The sequence below is a fragment of the Macrobrachium rosenbergii genome, chromosome 23 (genome assembly GCF_040412425.1).
Source record: "Macrobrachium rosenbergii isolate ZJJX-2024 chromosome 23, ASM4041242v1, whole genome shotgun sequence".
NCBI lineage: Eukaryota > Metazoa > Arthropoda > Malacostraca > Decapoda > Palaemonidae > Macrobrachium > Macrobrachium rosenbergii.
In genome coordinates this window covers 11,051,991-11,071,990 of record NC_089763.1, presented here as the reverse complement: position 1 = coordinate 11,071,990, position 20,000 = coordinate 11,051,991, and the positions used below count along the sequence as shown (strand labels likewise).

The following is a 20,000-nucleotide window of genomic DNA, read 5'->3' as shown; positions in this document are numbered from 1 at the left end:
GAGGGGGAAGGGGATTTTTCTTTTTATTTCAGTCATACATTATTCAAAATGTGGTCATTTCATTCGTAGATTTTTTTAGTCTTAAAGATTTACAGAATCTCATTTACGGTAAGTATTCTCATAAATCTCTCGATTTAATTTTCCGGATCTTTGAAGTCCTGTCCATGCTTCATCATGTACAACTCTCTCTCTCTCTCTCTCTCTCTCTCTCTCTCTCTCTCTCTCTCTCTCTCTATATATATATATATATATATATATATATATATATATATATATATATATATATATATATATATATATATATATATATATATATATAATAATTTTTTATCAGGACTATACAGACATATATACATCTATATATGTATATATATATCACATCACCGTGATTCATATGCAAGCATTAAGCTACAAACTTCCTCTAATATCCAATTCACTCTACCCCGAATAATATATTTTCACATATGTTACTCGAAGGGGAATTTTTTCGAACTGTTTGTGAACAACGTTAGGCAGTGACTGACCAACCAGTTTTACATATATATATATATATATATATATATATATATATATATATATATATATATATATATATATATATATATATATATAAATATATATATATATAACGTCATTTAATATCAATTCACTCTACCTCGGGAATAATATATTTTCATATATGTTAACCGAAGGGGAATTTTTGGCTGATAAGAAGTTCGTCGTCTCGTGGGCTCGAACCACGGAAGTCAAGAACTCAGGACTGCAGTGACGCGAATTTTTAACCACACGGCCAACTTGTGCCGTGTGGTTAAAAATATATTATTCCTGAGGTAGAGTGAATTGGATATTAAAGGACGTTTGTAGCTTAATGCTCATATATATATATATATATATATATATATATATATATATATATATATATATATATATATATATATATATATATATATAGCCTATATATGTGTGTGTGTGTGTGTGTGTGTGTGTGTGTGTGTGTGTGTGTGTAAAACCGGTTGGTCAGTCACTGTCTACCGTTGTTCCCAAACAGTTCGAATCCTGCGGGGGACGAAGACTAGTTAGTTATAGTTCCCCTTGGGTGGAATTCATTCACAAGGAATAGTCAACTGGATATTAAACAATATTGGTGAATATAAAAAAGTCACACTGTACAATGACAAAAATTCCTTATATACAGTATATATACATGTATATATATATACATGTATATATATATGTATATATATGTATATATAAATGTATATATATATATGTGTGTGTGTGTGTGTGTTTGTGTGTGAGAGAAAGAGACCATTAACTCAGTACACTTCTACCGAATAGAATACGTCCACGAGTGAGAAAATGATTTCCATTGTTAGAGCTTATTCTCGTCCAGATTGTTTCCTTGCGAGTGTTTTTGTCTTTGAGAGTGAGAGGCGTAGTTGTACTGTGATTAATTCTAAGCTGTTTGCTTCGATAACGTTGAGATAACAGCAGCTTGTTTGTTTCCACCAAACAATGTATGCCTCTCTGAAGCCTTGTGCGTGACACTGAAATCGTTACTGTAACATTCCTTTGTTGTTTTGTCTTTCTTTTATGGTTGTCATTATCGCATACCTGCTTTTTCTCTAACCGTATGTTTAGTTGATAGTTTTTTTTTTTTTTACTTGCCTAACCTTCTTTCTTTCTATATGTAACTAGCATGAAGAGTGGCAGAGTAAAGTTAAACCCTGAAGAATAAAAAGAAGAAAAAGATAATTTTTTGACAAACACGTCCAGAATGCCTTCTGCATCACGGCTTGAACAGATGGGTAGTCATACCTGTTTCTCCGCGACCAGTTTTTCTTCATATTCGCTGCATTTTCTCTGGGATTCGCTGCGGGTCCACGGAGCGATTTTGAAGGCATTTAGATAAAAATAAAAAGCTTCTGCGTTTGGACGAAATTCATGAAGAGAGCAGGGCGCCCTGAAAACTAGCTTTCATTTTTTTTCTGTTCTTGGTTATGTTGCAATGTGCACGGTAGCCTAGTCGGTTTAGGATGTTATCGTTGATGACGTCATATCCTTTTGAGTAAGTGGGTGTTTGTCGGCGTTTCCTGCCACGGAAAAGGAGTTTTCGTGAATGTCATGTTCGCACTTTGTTTACAAGTGGCCTTTCTTTTGTGTAGATTTACAAATTATCTGTGGAATTTTCTTATGTGTGTTATTCGCACGATGTGTATATGTACTTGGCACAGCCTGTTCCCTGTATGCTGGTCGTTGCGAGTCCTCCTGGCGTCGTTCATTTCCGCTTGTAGTCAGGATTTCCTTTCTTTATGAATTTTAAATATAAAATACATGCATTTGTGCATGTTCATTTTTTCTGATGTAGGTGTAGTTGTTTGAACGGTCATTCTTTTGTGCCTCGAAGACAGTCTGAGACTTCTGAGACCTCCAGAAGCATTAAATACTGTATAAAACACTCTGCCACACGTTTGTCCTTGACTAAGTTGAGAGACCTAAATTCCATCTTGAAATCGTTCGTGCAACTTCGCCAGGCTTTCCCCAATCTCTGTTTGCAGTAATATTGATTGAACAGTAATGACATTCAGAAAGGAACTGAATCTCTTCCTGTTTAAAGAGAGACATTCGTTCATCCGTTCTGAGATCATTAAAAAGTTGGTCGACAATAATGGACAATGTTCGTCCCTGAACTGAGCAACTGTCTGGGCCAATTTGTTGTCATTGGGATTCTTTCGGCAGACAATGTGCTCTTGGGAGATTCTTATATTTTCATGGGCATGAAAGATAATGTTAGGGAACGAGTAAAGCGTAGAATTATTCGTAATATATAAAAAAAAAAATATATATATATATATATATATATATATATATATATATATATATATATATATATATATATATATATATATATATACTAAAGTAGATGACAACGATTGCTGGATGAATAAGCAAGGACAAAGGAAATCTTGAATGTACCTCCAGCTAGGCAAAGGCAAACGCATGCATATATATATATATATATATATATATATATATATATATATATATATATATATATATATATATATATATATATATATATACATTATATATATATATATATATATATATATATATATATATATATATATATATATATATATATATATATAATATTATATATATGATTATAAGTTACTGGCCAATAAGTTACTGACAGAACCAACAAAAAACTTTAGATACTTGAGTCTTTAAATGTTAAACTACGGGTTCCCTCGTTAAACACTCAAACTGCCTCTATTCCATTGTTTCTGTCATAGTTCATTACTAGTTGTACCTCTGATCTTTTTGTTTTGCTTTTTAAATATATTTTTCTTTTATTACTGTTAGTGTGGTTGTGTCGTTTGCATTGTAAGGTTATCGTCTTCTGCTTTTTGTATAAGTTTATTACCGTCTTAGTTGGTTTCTTTATTCTTTGAAATTTTTCTTAAAATTAAAAAAAAAATTATTTTTTGTAATTTATTTGGAGTGTTTTGTGATTTTGCTATTTTAATGTGCTCTTGTGTAACCATATGTGTCCGTATGTAACGTGGTTTTATGCTTTGTGTATATGTATTTAAGTGTGCTCTAGTGTGTGCAATTTTGAACAGCCTTTATAGATTTTTAATGATTAATGTTTTAACGTAATTCAGTTTTAGCCGTTCAGTACTTTTATTAATTCATTTGATTTTCCGTAGAACTACCTGATGATGTGATTATGAATCACGAAACATAGGAAGCAATAAAGGAAGTGTGAACCTCCAGAGTATTCCTGCCCTTGATTACAATTTATATATTTGTGATATATATATATATATATATATATATATATATATATATATATATATATATATATATTATATTTATATATACATATATATATACACACACACACATATATATATATATATATATATATATATATATATATATATATATCAAATAAACCCTTGGGTATATTCCCGAGGTAGGGTGAATTGATATTAAACGATATTTCTAGCTTAATATTTGTGAATACATATATATGTATATATATATATATATATATATATATATATATATATATATATATATATATATATATATATGCATGCGTATGCCTTTGCCTAGCAGGAGGTACATTCAAGATTTTCTTTTCCCTTGCCTATTTATCCAGCAATCGGTGTCATCTACTTTTGTCTATTTTTTACCAATAATTCTACCCTTTACTCGTTCTCTAACATTATCTTTCATGCCAATGAAAATATAAGAATCTCCCGAGGGCATATGGCCTGCCACTGGTGGATATCGAAAAAGTATATATATATATATATATATATATATATATATATATATATATATATATATATATATATATATATATATATATATATATATATATATATATATATATATATATTTATAAGTACCCAGCACACAGATATAAACACAGCTGGACTATGCGTCCGCTCATTGTACGGATACTTGATAATGTGGGCTTCTTGTCCAAGAAAGCTTGTAACTTTTTCTGAATAAATACTCCATTAGATACCATCCAGTCTGAATGAGGTCCTTTTAGTAATTCTACCAATGCACAGAACAATTGTGTATGTGATAAAGTTAATATATATATATATATATATATATATATATATATATATATATATATATATATATATATATATGTATGTATGTATGTATGTATGTATGTATGTATGTATGTATACAGACACCTATATATACATAAACACACTGAAGGCTCCAAATCTTAAACTGACCCTGAATTTACAGCTATGGTTTTCTTTAGTTGTTGAGCACAGTGGCTCATTATGCTTCTGACCTCAATATTTATTGCAGATTAAGCCGAAAGGGAGTATAGCCCTCCACAAGATAAATATCGAATTTGAGCAATTCCTTGGTGCACTCTGGTCCATGGGGAATTTAAGCACAAAGCCTCTACTGGTAATGAAGACTGTTACAGTAATTTTTTTATATTAAACTATCATGACTTAGAATTTCATTTTTTCTGGGCATCAGCGCACCCTAGTGCGAAAGGAAATGAAATGGCAGACGGCCCTGTCAGAAATATGGCAACAAACAGCCAGAAACTCTCCAATGGGAGACAGCCTGCGCTAGTAGGCATTGTCAAGGAGATGCGTTGCCAATATGGGTTTTTGATCTGGGCAATCTCAGCCGCTTATGGCAGTGGATGACAGTTTGAAACTTGAGAATGTTTTCTTCCTGATTACCCAGATGAAGAAGGTAATTATTCTCGTTCCATGGTTTTCGGAGATTTTTTGTTTTAAATCAAGCTGTGCATTTCTGTTTGTCGAGGAAGCTGGGTTTCTTCAAAAGATATGAATTATTAGTTTCTTCCAAAACTTGCTAGTTCCCTTGTACGAATTTACAGATGCACCGTGTGAAGTATATTTAAAATACGTATGAATGACGTAAAAGACCCGTGAATAATTTCTGTGGAGAATCTATTTGTTTCAGTTTAGATTATTGCACAAAATACATAATTCCGACGATAATGACTATAACTGCTGCAAACCAGTTTACAGAAACAAATCGGTTATTCCGTCCTTCAATCGGATCGAAGACTGAGGAAGAAGTCCATGATGAAAAGGCAGCGTCAGAACCCAAGATTTGAGAACTGGTTGTATGGTCTTCAGCCCACATAAAGAACTAAGTATCCCTCCCTTGAGAGCCTCAAGTGTCAAGAGCAATGACACAGGTCGTCAGATTAGCTAAGCAAGACGTAACTGGAAGGTCCCCGTAGGTGGTAGTGCCGTTAGTGCACCTCGTGCGGTGCACTGTAGGCATTGCTTAAGGTTCTTTGCAGCATCCCTTGGGCCCCTAGCTGCGACTCCTTTCGTTTCTTTTACTCTACCTCATTTCATAATCTCTTTCTTCCATCTTACATTCCACCCTCTCTTAACAACTGGTTCATAGTGCAACTGGGAGGTTTTACTCCTGCTACACCTTTCAAACCTTTTGCTGTCAATTTCCGTTTCAGCACTGAATGACCTCATAGGTCCCAGTGCTTGGCCTTTGGCCTCAATTCTATGTTCAGTTCAACTATAAGGTGGGTCGTTCTGCGCCCGTGACTACCCACCGCAAAATTGCAACTTGAACTAAAAGCTGAGTCCTTCGACCTTTCTCGCAGAAATAAGCAACGAAGGTCGGGCAACAGGTTTCACTTCTGGACGCCAAAGTATCGCGGCCATGACAGCTATGAGGTTTAATGAGGGCCCCTCATTTTTAAAGAAGCAACGAGTTATATTGTTTAGAGTTGAAGGTGAATTTATATTCACATTGCTGCTGCTTCTCTCTCTCTCTCTCTCTCTCTCTCTCTCTCTCTCTCTCTCTCTCTCTCTCTCTCTCTCTCCGTCAGTGAGGTCAATACAAAAACGTAAAATTCATTTGAAATCTTTCGGAATTTGTGCCCATCCTTTACAGTCACTCTGCTGATTATTAATGATAAGAATTTAAGCCGGGTCTTACGTGATAATTTACTCCATTTGAACTGAATAGCCCCATGCTTTCTCGGGTAACGAATATTTGCAATATTTCGACCCTCGCATCGTTGAGGCATGTGAGACTGTCTTGCAATTTTTAGGAGACAATTTTGGTGTTGCAAAAGCCTTTTTGGTAATAATGAATATTATTAAATCTGATAATAAAGAACTGAGATGCAGTAAAATAAAAAGATTTAGCAGGATTGCTGCAAATTAAATTCCGAAAGTCTTGAAAGGGTTTTTAAATACGGCAAAAAACAGACATCCACACACAAAATTATGGATTCTCGGTGACCTATTTTTTCCTTTAACTCACGATCATCGCCTTGCTGCATTTTTAACACTTTAAAATGTATTCTGAAACTGAATACTGACAAAAATGACTGTTCCACAAAGATTCCATCCCATCCCGAGTGAACATATTGTTTGGAAAGTCCCTGGCTAAAGAAAAAGAAAAGACTGTAGAAAGTATGACCTTGATTAGAGTAAGAAAAAGTTCTAGATAAGCATTCTAGATCACGAACACTTTTGAATGCAATTAGTTCTTGTGTAGGTGTTGGTCCTATATTTCTGTTTGGTTTTGTAATAAAGGATGCCCGAGTATGTCTAATACGCCATTAGAAAAACGAAAAGTTTGACTCTGTTGACGAAAGTTGTTTAATGAGGGGCAATGTGACCTCCGGTATTTAAAGGAAGAGCACTGTGTGGGACGACCAAGAAAGTGGTTCTTCCCAGTCATCTTCGAATAGCCTGAAGAAAAGTCTTCTACAGTGTCAGACATTAGAGGGAAGTATTGTTCATCGTTTATATTTTGATTTTATGCAGCTGCTCGGTCATTTTCGCTGCCATTTTGAAAATTTATTTATTTTTTGCCAACTGAATTGGTTCCCAGTTATGTGGTGGTACCTGCAATGTACTTAGTTGATATGCTTTACTTTATAATCAACCGACGTTCGTTCTCCTAGAGTGGCTGGAAAGCAAATGATTAATCAGTAATACCGTGGTAAACTATTCCACAACATTGCTCAGGTAACAGAGCTGTAAATGTACAGGATATTGTTTCCTTGTAAAACTGGTACGCAGTACAATGGATGCAAGGTCATCTGATGACCACTGCACTGGAGACATATATATATATATATATATATATATATATATATATATATATATATATATATATATATATATATATATATATATATATATATATATATATATATATATATATATATATATATATATATATATATATATATATATATATATATATATATATATATATATATATATATATATATATATATATATATATATATATATATATATATATATATGTGTGTGTGTATGTGTGTATATGTATAATGTGTGTGTGTGTTTGTACAATATCACGAAAACAAGTGGATCACATTCACCCAATCTTTGGAAACAAAACGGGCATGCAACGAGCGCTTACTTTCTCGATTTCCAAAATAGGGAATAAGATGAATCTTCAGTCACACCCACACCGAGGCTTGGAATCGTAATACAAAATACATAAAATTAGACGCTTTTTTTTTGTAACACTCAGGCTTGCAAAGCGGCGGTCCTGAATTTGATGGAGGCAGCAACACCACTATTTTAATGGATTGGGAGAAACCCAGGAGCCTTGTCTTGTCTCGCCTTCTCGTCTACCTGTGCTGTTACCATCGCTCATTAAGCCTTGGCCTCCTCCCCCTCCTCCCCTGTTACCCTCCCCTCCTCTAACTCTCACCCTAACACCCCCACAAACCCTCCATCCCTAGGAGCAACTTGCTTCGCCGTAAACCAGATGGGTGTTGTGGAACCCTTACCTGGTTACTCTGAATGACTTGTATTTTTTCCTTCTTTAGGACGATCTCTCTCTCTCTCTCTCTCTCTCTCTCTCTCTCTCTCTCTCTCTCTCTCTCTCTCTCTCTCTCTCTCTCTCGCCATTGATTTTACACCATCTATTTTTCCTCCGGGAAACAGAGTTGTGCAGTTGTACGTCGAGCGTGGAAGGAGGTCGACCAAAACCTTACAATAGATCATTCCTGTTGCTGACAACCTGTATCTTACCTCTCTCAAGTTCTAGATTTGTTTCTGACCAACTAATTAGCAAGATTTTCATTTTAAATCAGTGTTCTCGTAACAAAAAATGTGATTTGTTACAAGTCTGTATATTTTCTCTAATTTGAACCGTCAAGTCCTATGGTTAATTAAGCTAAATGCTAGTGATGTTGAATATTGACTTTAGGAAAGACAAGACTTGTTGCCTGAAAGTAGAGAGAGAGAGAGAGAGAGAGAGAGAGAGAGAGAGAGAGAGAGAGTCGTGATACTACAGAAACTCAGTGGAAGCGCTTATTATGAAACAAAGTGAAAGGTAGAAGAAACTGTGCCTAAATAAAAGGAAAAAGAGAAAATGTGACATCATTGTTAACAAGGTAATCAGCAATATCAGGCCAAATCCACCTACATGCGAAAAAATTTGAACAAGGTAGTCCTAAAAAAAAGATTTTTTGTATGTTGCAAGTTCCGGTTTGTAAAAGAAATATTTTCAAAGTATATCAGTATAGACTATACCTAGTGGTAGACGCGTTAAATGTTTTATTTTCCGGCAGCTCCATGAAAACGGAAGCTATTTTTATATATCTTTGTTCCACGCTCGTGAAGTCTCAAGACCAGAAAACTGCTACTCAAAATTAATGAAGTGTGCCTGTCAACATCCTTGGAAAAAATTATTCCATGATGGTTGCACACCCCTAGGTGTGATTGTTCTTGTTGTAACACTTGTCAGCTGTTGCGACGGAGAAGTGTTCGCTGAAATTGTGGTAAAATATAGAAAAGTAAAAAAATGTGCCGAAGTTTCTTCGACGCAACCGACTTTTCTGTATAGAGTGTAATGCTGTATGAAACACTCAGCCATGGCCCATGAAAATCTCAGCCACGGCCTTTGAAACTTTCAGCCATGGGCCGGTGGTGGCCTGTGTTGTTGGAATCTATAGCGGTGCCAGACGCACGATCATGGCTAACTCTAACCTTAAATAAAATCAAAACCACTGAGGCTAGAGGGCTGCAATTTGGTATGTTTGATGATTGGAGGGTGGATGATCAACATCCCAATCTGCAGCCCGCTAGCTCCTCAGTAGTTTTTAAGATCTGAGGGCGGACAGAAAAAGTTTCTTTTTACAGAAACAAAAAAGAACATCGCATCCAAGCCCTGCTGACTTTGAAGATATCAGCAACATTATTCACTCCTTCGTGCTTCGCTTCTTTATGTTTGCAGAGAATCCTTTGAGCGTCATATCCGATATCGCGATCTTTTCCTGAAAACACTTGACGAACTTGGCGGTTCCGTTCGCCGAAAAGGTCTCTATAAATGGTGCGAGTTCAGCTTTCGTCTTCCCTTCCGCCCTCCGGATCTGCAACTTGCTCTCGGAGGGAATCGCTCTGATTTCATGACTAGAAAAAATACTTTTGATAACGGTAGGTGACTGAAAAATTGAAAAGACTCGCTTGTCAGTCTTAACCCGCTCCTAGCGGTAAAAGACAGTCATAATAAAAAGACGATTATGATAGAACTGTACGTTTCATTGTCACCAGGTACGGAATGGAGCTGACGCCAGAGAAACTGGAAAAAATAAAAGACTATTAACTGAATGTACTGAAATGGCGCTGCTCGAAGGCATTTTGATAAACAGGTGTCTCCATTGGATTCTGTATTAATTTAGCCTAATAATAACGTGGTTTTTTCATACTCTGATAAAGGCCTAATCACTTGTGCCGGCCCCACTATGCCATACGGTTACATTAATTCCTTAGAATTTGTAAATTAAGCAACAAATTATTTATGCACGTGATATTACTCTCTCTCTCTCTCTGATTACCCACCCACCTCAACACCTGCATTAATTGAAATTCACCTTCTTTCGGCAGATATTTCAGGATGAAGTGGCTCTTGGTAGCAGCAGTTTTGATAGCTTCAGAGGACTGGAGCCAAGGACATTTCATCGCAAAGTCAGTCCCTCAGGAAACTGAATTTGTAAGTAGAAGTCAGGGCGAGTACTGTAATGGGAGGTTTCACGAATATGGAGATTATGCCATTTCGTGATGAAATTCTTGAAGATTGATTGACAAACGAGTTTCTGTGAAAGTATATGTGTAGGTGTGTGTGTGTGTGTGTTTACATGATGTTAATCGTAGCAGCACCCTTAAAGATGCTTGAGCTACATTTATGTAGCCCGACTGGAAATCAGTTGTGGAATAAGAATTTTTAGGGATAGTCCAGGACTCCAGGTAAGCGGGGTTTTATTTGGTCATTGCTAGGAGGGAATAAACCAAAATTAGGAAATAATTTACGTACGTAGACCGTAGGCAATTGAACTGTAAAGGTAAATGTGGTATTAACCCGGTATGTATCCACCTGTTAGTACTAAACATGGCGGAAGCTCTTTGGGACGCCGTGTTTAGTACTAGCCCCTCGGGGATCGTAGTATACACCCATATCTGTATTGTGTGGTTGACAAATTATATTAAGAAAAGATATCTTCGTGCTGCCGTCTACTTTACTTAGCATGAGTTTACCCTGGACTTTAAAACATGGAGTTAAAAAATGGAGTTCATCATACCAGAGAGAGAGAGGCATGCGCAATTAAATTCTAACACATCTCCGAATAGACCATACTCGTCTGACACATGGACACTACATGAGCAGCCCACATGAACCAGCTCCCGAATACTCAGAATGCAAAGTGACAATAACAGTTAAACGTGTGATGCGAATGTCCAAAATATAACCGACATCTGTTATCAACTTTGGGAAATGGATAGATTGATGAAGTTTTATCAAAGTCTGCAACATTTTCAATCGACCCAGTTTTAATATTCATGAGGAAATGTAAATTTTTTGATAAAGTATAAAAAGTAATTTATGAAAATACTAAAGCCCACGGGGTAACTAATAGTAAAAAAATCCGAATTTTAAAAATCTTAAGTTATTCTGATTTGTCTCATCACCCAGTTTTATTTATTTATATTTTTTTTTTTCTGTTGTGCAGATGGAAACTTGAGTAAATGTATCTAATGTGTGCATGTGTTCTAATGTGGAAGCACATGGCTTTTTGCATATTTTTTGAAATTTCATTATTCATTCATCATTTAGTCCCAGTGCTTAGGCTATGGCGTAGACCTGGTACTCCATTTCGTTTTAATCCTTCGGGCCATCCCTATGAGAGCTGTTAATCAGCTCAGTGGTCTGGTTAAACTATTTTAATGATAATAATAACTGACAAAGGTGGATACATACCGGGTTATACGGTAAATGTTATCGAGACATGCAGTCAGATGTATATAACAAGTTGTTGAATAATCATGCTCAACTAAATGGGACATTGTTTGATTGATTTTTTTTTTCTTTTGTTCTTCGTGTGTTACTCTGGGTGCAGAGACTAACGTAAGGTAAAGGAAGTTAGGGTAGACAATTCTGTCATTGCTTGTTTACTTGTCAGCCGGATCCCTTAAAAAAAAAAAAAAAAAAAAAACAGGAATTTCAAGGTCGACCTCTTGGCTGGTAGCAAGTGGGAAGAATTTGGGGGAGATTTAGATGTGAATAAGAAGATTTTTTTATTTTTTTTCGAGGGAAGGGAGAGTTGCATGATGGAGGTTCTGAATGCTGTCGTTCATATAAGTTGGTTATTATAGTTATTAGTAGTAATGCAGTGCATTGCTACCCTAATACCATTCTTTTTGCATTTTAATACATTTTTATCTAATCTATTTATTGATTTATTTTTCTTTTCTAATAAGTGGGATCTGTTCTTTCTTCCTCTTTCTTCCTCTTTCTTCCTCTTAATTCTTCCTAGTGAACACCGTATTCTTTGGAAGCTTGAATTTCAAGTTAATGGCCCCTGTGGGCTCGTTCCATATGAATAGGTTTCATCTACTGAATAATAATAATAATACTGTGTATTATTATTATTATTATTATTATTATTATTATTCATCTATTATTAATAATAATTATTATTATTATTATTATTATTATTATTATTATTATTATTATTATTATTATTATTATTATTATTATTATGCGTTGCAATAAATATTACTATTATCACCATTGCAGTTTGAGCTGGAGTGTCCCTATGAAGGAAACTTGGAGTTCTGGCTCCTTCATGGTAAAGGACAAGCTCTGTATCCCACTGAGGTACTTCTCTTTGACGAACTGACTGTCTACGTGAACGGGAGCATCATTTTCAAGGTACAAACACATATAAAATTTTGCGTAAATACTCTCTCTCTCTCTCTCTCTCTCTCTCTCTCTCTCTCTCTCTCTCTCTCTCTCTCTCTCTCTCTCTCGCGAATGTGCTTTTGAGTGTGTCATCAGTAGCCTATCTTTAGTCCGGTATGTTTAGGACGATTCACTGATCTTTTGTTAATCTTTTTACCTTATTTTTGGCTAAACATGAAAGGGTATTATTTAATTAGTTGGCCATAGTAATGTATGTTATTTTTGTAATGTGTCTATATGTAGCTGGGTAATTCCAACAAATTTTCTTCCAAACAGTAGTTTAGAGGGGGAACGTGACAACCTTTTGGCGTCAAAGGAGTTGCACGCTCACCATAATTATAAATGTTAGGTGGAGATGTGTAGGCATTGATTTCCGAGTAGCACATAAGAGGGAAGGACACATTTTTCAAGTATACAACTGAATCCGTTGAGATTTGCTCGATAATAATTTGCTTTAAAAAAAGTGTGAGTGGCATGTAAAATGTCGTTCTTGGTACTTACACAGAGTGAGGTTCTTTTTCATTTGTTGTTCCATTTAGATGAGAAACATAAAAAGTCATGGTTGTCTTCCCTTCCCATCTGCACTAAATGCAAAACTTGCATGCGGGGTGACAAGTTTGGGTGTTTACTATGCAGAGATATAGGGTGTCACCTGGTGACACTGTTAACCTGTAGGTTTTACTTCAGGAAAGTAAGTGGAGGAGTCTTAGCCTGCTTTGAAATTATTCATAATTTGAGTGATGGGCCTTGCCTGAAAATTAACTGGAAGTCCTGGTCGATAAGTAAGAAAAAAATGTGGTTTTTTTTTTTTTTGCGCACAATCCTGTCAGTGAGTAAAGACCCTTCTCGCACTATATTTTCTCATGGCACGTACATATTTACAACCACACTTGGTTATTGATGATAGCTAAGTTTAAAACGATTGCTTGAATAGGCTTATAAATTTTCTGTACACTATTCTGTTGTTATTTTTATCTCTATAAGCCTTAAGAGTTTGCAGATGTCATATTGCCGTCAGAGTATTAAAATTGATCAAGCTTATAGGGATGTGGAATAGCAAGATTAAACTTTTAGTTGTGCTTAACACTCGTTTTATGTTCTGAATGTGTTCTGACAGAGCATCAAGGTCGAACATGCTGGTGTCCACACGTGTGTCAAGAAAATAGGTAGTGAGGTCCAGGCTCACACTGTTCCACTTGAAGTTCGACCTCTGCCTCCTGCTGACCTCTGGGGCGAAGTCTACCAGGTGAGGTTTTGCTTCTTTCATATCAGTCACTCTGCAGGCAGAAGTATTCTAGACTTTATTAAGCATAGATATAAGTTTAGATATCTCTTCTGTAGCTTCAGACCCAAAAGAAAATCTGTTTTATTTTATTTAGCAAACAGTGTGCTTCCCTGACATTAGTGCCTTAATGAACAATAAACTAACCTATGCATGTTTCTTTTTGTAATTTATTAAACTTACAATCTTCCATGCATTTACATTAATTTATGTGAGATGTCATTGAGTACATAATTACCGTATTCTGAGAATCTTGTTCAGAAAAATTCAATTCACTCTTTTAATTTCACAAAGCTGGGGTCTAAAATACCAAAGGTTATATATCCTTTGAAAAGAGCAGGTGTGCTCTTTGGAGCCAGAGTCTTAGTAGCTACCACCTGATTCTAAGTAGGCATATGGTTTTAATCTCAGCATGATTTCAAGCATGATTATGAAACTAAGCACCCTAAGTAACACACCTGTTCAGTATCATGGTTTTGGCCTCTGCAGATGTATGTTCTTGTACACTAAACTTTAAGTCTTGCTAAAGATATGCACCTACACACACACACACACACACACACACACACACACACATATATATATATATATATATATATATATATATATATATATATATATATATATATATATATATATATATATATATATATATAGTGTATATATGTAATATATATACATGTATATATATGTGTGTGTATGAAGATGCATATCTTTTTCAAGACTTAAAGTATAATGTACAAGAACATACATCTGCAGAACATACAGCTGTCAGAAACATCGACCCCACATACAAGTGGAAGAAGATGCAGAGAAGTATACATACTTACACACACATGTATATATACACATGCATACGTACATATATACACACATATATATGTATATACATATATATATGTATATATACTTATATATACATATATATATGTGTGTGTGTGCGTATCTTTCTTTTCATCGTCTTCCACTTCCTGGAGTCGATGTTTCTGACAGTTTCCTCCAGGTGGCTCAATCAGTCACATTGTTCTCTGACAGTTGGTTGTCCCTCAGATTTTCTTGAACAATATCCATCTCCTTCGCTTCGGTCCTTCCCTCGCTATTTCACCCGGCACCTCCAATAGCATCACTTTCCTCCCCACATATGCCCCCTTCTCATCACATGGTCATACCACCGCAGTCTTTTTCCATAGACCTTCTTTTGATAATTCTACCAATTTTGTAGTTACACTTATTCTTTCAATCTTGATCCTATCCATTTTTGTCAGTCCACACACTCATCTGAGCGTTTTCATCTCCACTGCATCCAACTTCTTCTCTTGTGCTCTCTTTACCGGCCACGTTTCAGCTCCATATATCAATGCTGGTCTCACTTCTGTCTGATACGCTCTTCCTTTAACCTTGATGTTGATTCCGCGGTCACACCAGACACCCAGCCTGCACTCTGTGTGTTGTTTCTGCATCCGAATTTCCATCACCAGCTACTGTTGAACCAAGATATCTCAATTTCTCTACTCTGTTCAACCTTTTCCCTACCTTACTCATCTCGGAGTCCTGACCTTCATTGAACCTTAGGTATTCAGTCTTCTTTCCACTGACATTTTATCCTTTATATACAGTAGCTAGAAATAATAATTTTTATGGGATTTTGTACTTCTATTGTGATTTATATCTGTCCTTTTTTTTCAGTCCAAGTTTCTGACAGGCCTTATTGCTGCTCTGGTCTGCTTCTCTCTGTTTGCCCTCACGTGCCTTGTGTACAACAAGCGCTGGAGACCTATTGAAAAGTACTCAGGTAGGTTTTCGAGTGTTCTAGGTTGATGTATCTATGAAATTCTCTCTTCATAAATTTTGCTTCCAGAATAACGTCTCTTTTGATCTATATATTTCTGTTTCATAAGGATTTCCAGTCTCTGGAGTGAAATGCTGCAGATGTTGGTACATTATGCGAAATTTAGATTTATGGTAGGTAAGGGTACTACAGATGAAATAAACAAAATTGCAACAATAAAAGCACATGCATGCAGTACAATACTTGTAAAAGACAGTTTCTAACTTCAAATATGACGTTATTATTATTATTATTATTATTATTATTATTATTATTATTATTATTATTATTATTATTATTATTATTATTATTATTAATGGTTTAACCAGGCTGTTGAGTCAAAACACTTAATTCTCTCAGGGCTTGCCTAAAAAAAATGTAATTGCTTATACTGTGTGAATACACTGCTGTGTTTTGGAAAATGCTGAAGTTCGTGTGAAGTCTGGGAGAATTTTGAGAATTGCATCGAGAAAAGAGTTACAAAGAAGCTTGGAATACTTGGAACACCACGAAGAATAAACCACGATAGATCACAGCTTAGACGTTGCTTTAACTTAATGCTTATGACATGATCGTAACACTTTTGTATCTGAAGTTTTTTACTTTTACATAAAATCTAAACCACGATATTTTGTATCAGAACTGATAAATCATATTTGGTAGTATGAAAAGGCTCAGACATTCTGAAGAGTATCAAATAAGATGGTCGCTTTACCTAACATTGCCAGGTAAGAATTATTGGTTTTCGTCTGTATTATGTGCAGCCAGTACTCGTGTGAAGATTTTATTGTATTCTTTGATAATGACTCAGTTCAATTTTTCCCAACAGATGTCAGCCCCATTGTCAGTAATGGTTATGACAATCCAGCCATGAATGCTGTTGAGGAAGATTCTTCAAGCACCAAAATGTAATAAGGACCAAGTTGAGAAATCAATTAGATCCTTTTCTCAGCCTTTACAAATGTAGTATAGAAATGCACAAATCACCGTTGTACAAAATGCACCTTGCATGGAATTTCCATAGTAGAGAATGCACTCAGTAACAGACTGTAGGTGACTTACCCTTGCACTTTTTACATCTTCTAGACTCTTTTTCTGAACATGAGCATAAAAACAAGCTTCTGCTCTTAGGCTCATATCCTTGCCTAGTTGGTTTTCCATTGAACTGCGGGTTATCAACAATTTTTGTTTATTTTCTAAATTTCTGATTAGAATTCATTGTTGTTTGCGTAAATCTAGTATGATAATTGGCTATTTTTTGTCACTCAGAGATCACAATCTTAAGAAAGGTATTTCTTATAGCAAATGCAGCAGTAAGGGAAGGGTTTGTTCGTTGATCAGTAACGTGTGCGTGAGAACAAATCATTGTATACCTTTTGTACAAAGAGACTGAGGAACTTCCAAAGGGTTGCATGAAAAGATGCCCTCGTTGAAGTGGATTGACCTCTGCATGGGAAAACTTAACTTACTGTAGGAGTGGACAGCTTGGCTCATGGTCTCAGTTGAACAGCTGGAGGGAACCTGCACCTTGCACCTAGATACAGAAATCCTGCATGCTCCACTAAGATTGCACCTTGCACCTAGATTTAGTGACAGCACTTTTTTGCACCGATTGTACATAATGCACTGAGCACCCTTATCTAGTAATGCTCTTCTTCAGGAGGCATACATAAACTTTGCACTTTACTTCACCTCATTGTAGAAACTATGCACTCTGTATCAGTATGTAGAGACTGCACGAATTATTAACAGAATAATGATTCATTTGAAAGGCTGAGAATTTGTGGGTCTTATCCAAAGAGTTTAATGAATAACAAATGTATTAGTTTACATGATGACAATACAGAACAGTCCATGGGGAGAAAGAATTACCAGTGGAATAGTGCTGAGCTAACATTCTCTTTTGAATATATATATATATATATATATATATATATATATATATATATATATATATATATATATATATATATATATAGAGAGAGAGAGAGAGAGAGAGAGAGAGAGAGAAAAAAAACATGGTTTGCAAGTTTATGCCCCCCCTTCCCATTAATTGGTTACTGGTTGTTCATGAGAAAACAAGTGATTTTCAATACTTTGTTAACTTGTAACCCTGTTATTGGATCTCAGTCCTAGTGAAGGTTCTATAATTCTTAAGTCTTCAGTTTACTATGAAACTCTTGATTGAATATGTGATGTTCTGTAGTTTTAGGGTTATATTTAGAATTATCTAGAATTCTCAATAAGCCAAACAGTATTACCTCTATAATACGGTGTACTGTTTGTAGATTGTGTAAATGGTACACTACTATCCTTCATCATCACATTGTAGTCTTGTCTATTTAATGGTATTGATGTACATAAATTTCAATCCTGCTGTGAATTTGATAGTGAATTTATGTGGATACAAGATATCTTATAGAATTTATTTTATAGCTAATTTGGTATAATCTTGTGCAAGAAATAAATCTTTTAATCACACTAATGATTTTATTTTGACAAAGAGCCCGTTTCCTGAAAATCCTATGTGCGTTTTTTTACACAATCATTCAGTCGTAATGTGACCGTCCCCCGGAAAAAATCAGAATAAAAACATGATAATACATTAAAGTGTATACTGGAAAATAGCCTAATAATGTTCAACAGTTCTACGAGATGCTAGCTGTGAGTGAGACAGAATCAGTTGTTAGATATGAAATCACCGGAAAACACAGGAAGCAATTTTAATTTTACCACTAAATATACTTCGTATGCAGTCTCAACCTTTAGTTAAATTCTTTGCATAAAGCTCAGTTCTTTATGAGACTAGTGATAAGAAATGAAGGCTTCTTGGAATGCAGTATTAACAGTTCAGTAAGAAATAATAGACTTTGATTATATCTGTTCGGACTGAAAGATACTATTGTACTACTCAAAACCTGCATGGCATGAGACAGTAGCATTTAAATGTAATCGTTCTAGCATATGACTTGAATTGTTTCATCAAAATGAAAGAAAAATCAAGTTTGCAGGACTTGACATTGACCTGTGACTTGAGAAAATGTCAAGGTCAGAACTGTTGAAGGAAAGTAGTTCGAACCCCCCCGCATAGATAGTTACCAGTTCTAATCACAGACAGTGGAAAAAAAGTTGACTTGTAATCTAGCAGCAGGCGAAGGTAAAGCATATTTTGGGATCAATCAAAACTGTTAAAATCAGAGGAAAAACTTAATCTTAAAACTGACAGGTGACCTTGGATATTTTTCAGCAAGCTTCATGAATTATGAGGTTACTTTCATAATGGTATTGAAGACTGACTGAGGTAGCGAGTGTTTTCACAGCCTTTTAATCAAAGCACTTCTGAACTGAATTTTTCCCCATTAATTTCTCACTTGCGATAAAATGGAAGGATTTGGTTAATTAACTAACGACCTTGACGGAAGATCCTGGTTTCATGTCGGGTATGACCTCAAATTCGATACAAGAACAGGGATTTCAGATTTATCAGCACGTGTTAAGGTGTATAAAAGTCAACAGACAAATCATACTAGGTGGTCAAGAGCATTCCGGCCAAGGAGTGAAGATGAACTAATGCACACAGCTACGCGCAGCTCCCAGCTACGGCGGAGAGGTTTTATGTCTGAGTAGGTTCTGTTCTGTAACCTTCACTAATGAACTAGGACTGCTGAGACAACGCACCAGTCGGGGCAGGAGAACTCCTGTACTCAGCTGGTGGGTTGCCTACCGGTGTAGGTTCGAGGATGACCTTTCATGATTTGAGGTCAAAGGAAAACAAGTAAAAAATGCACTGAAGTTTTTTCAACGCAATCGAGTTTTCTGTACAGCACATAATGCTGTATGAAACTCTCAGCCATGGCCCATGATACTCTCAGCCGCGACCCATGAAATTATCAGCCATGGCCCAGTGGTGGCATGTGTTGTTGGTACCTATATCAGTGCCAGATGCACGATCATGGCTAACATTAACCTTAAATAAAATAAAAACTACTAAGGCTAGAGGGCTGCAGTTTAGTATGATTAATGATTGGAGGGTGGATGATCAACATACCAATTTGCAGCCCTCTAGCCTCAGTATTCAAGTTCTCGAAT

General features: G+C 35.6%; 1 protein-coding gene across 1 annotated transcript in view; it reads left to right on the top strand.

The window, feature by feature from the left end:
• LOC136851265 (uncharacterized) overlaps positions 1-18,392 on the top strand; it is a 28,497-nt gene extending 10,105 nt beyond the window's left edge. The window contains exons 2-6 of the mRNA XM_067125241.1: positions 10,449-10,554; positions 12,637-12,771; positions 13,919-14,047; positions 15,770-15,875; positions 16,741-18,392. Coding sequence (XP_066981342.1) covers positions 10,459-10,554; positions 12,637-12,771; positions 13,919-14,047; positions 15,770-15,875; positions 16,741-16,823 — 549 coding nt within the window. The 5' untranslated portion in view covers positions 10,449-10,458 and the 3' untranslated portion in view covers positions 16,824-18,392. The remainder of the gene's footprint in view (positions 1-10,448; positions 10,555-12,636; positions 12,772-13,918; positions 14,048-15,769; positions 15,876-16,740) is intronic.
• The last annotated feature ends 1,608 nt before the right edge of the window (positions 18,393-20,000 follow it).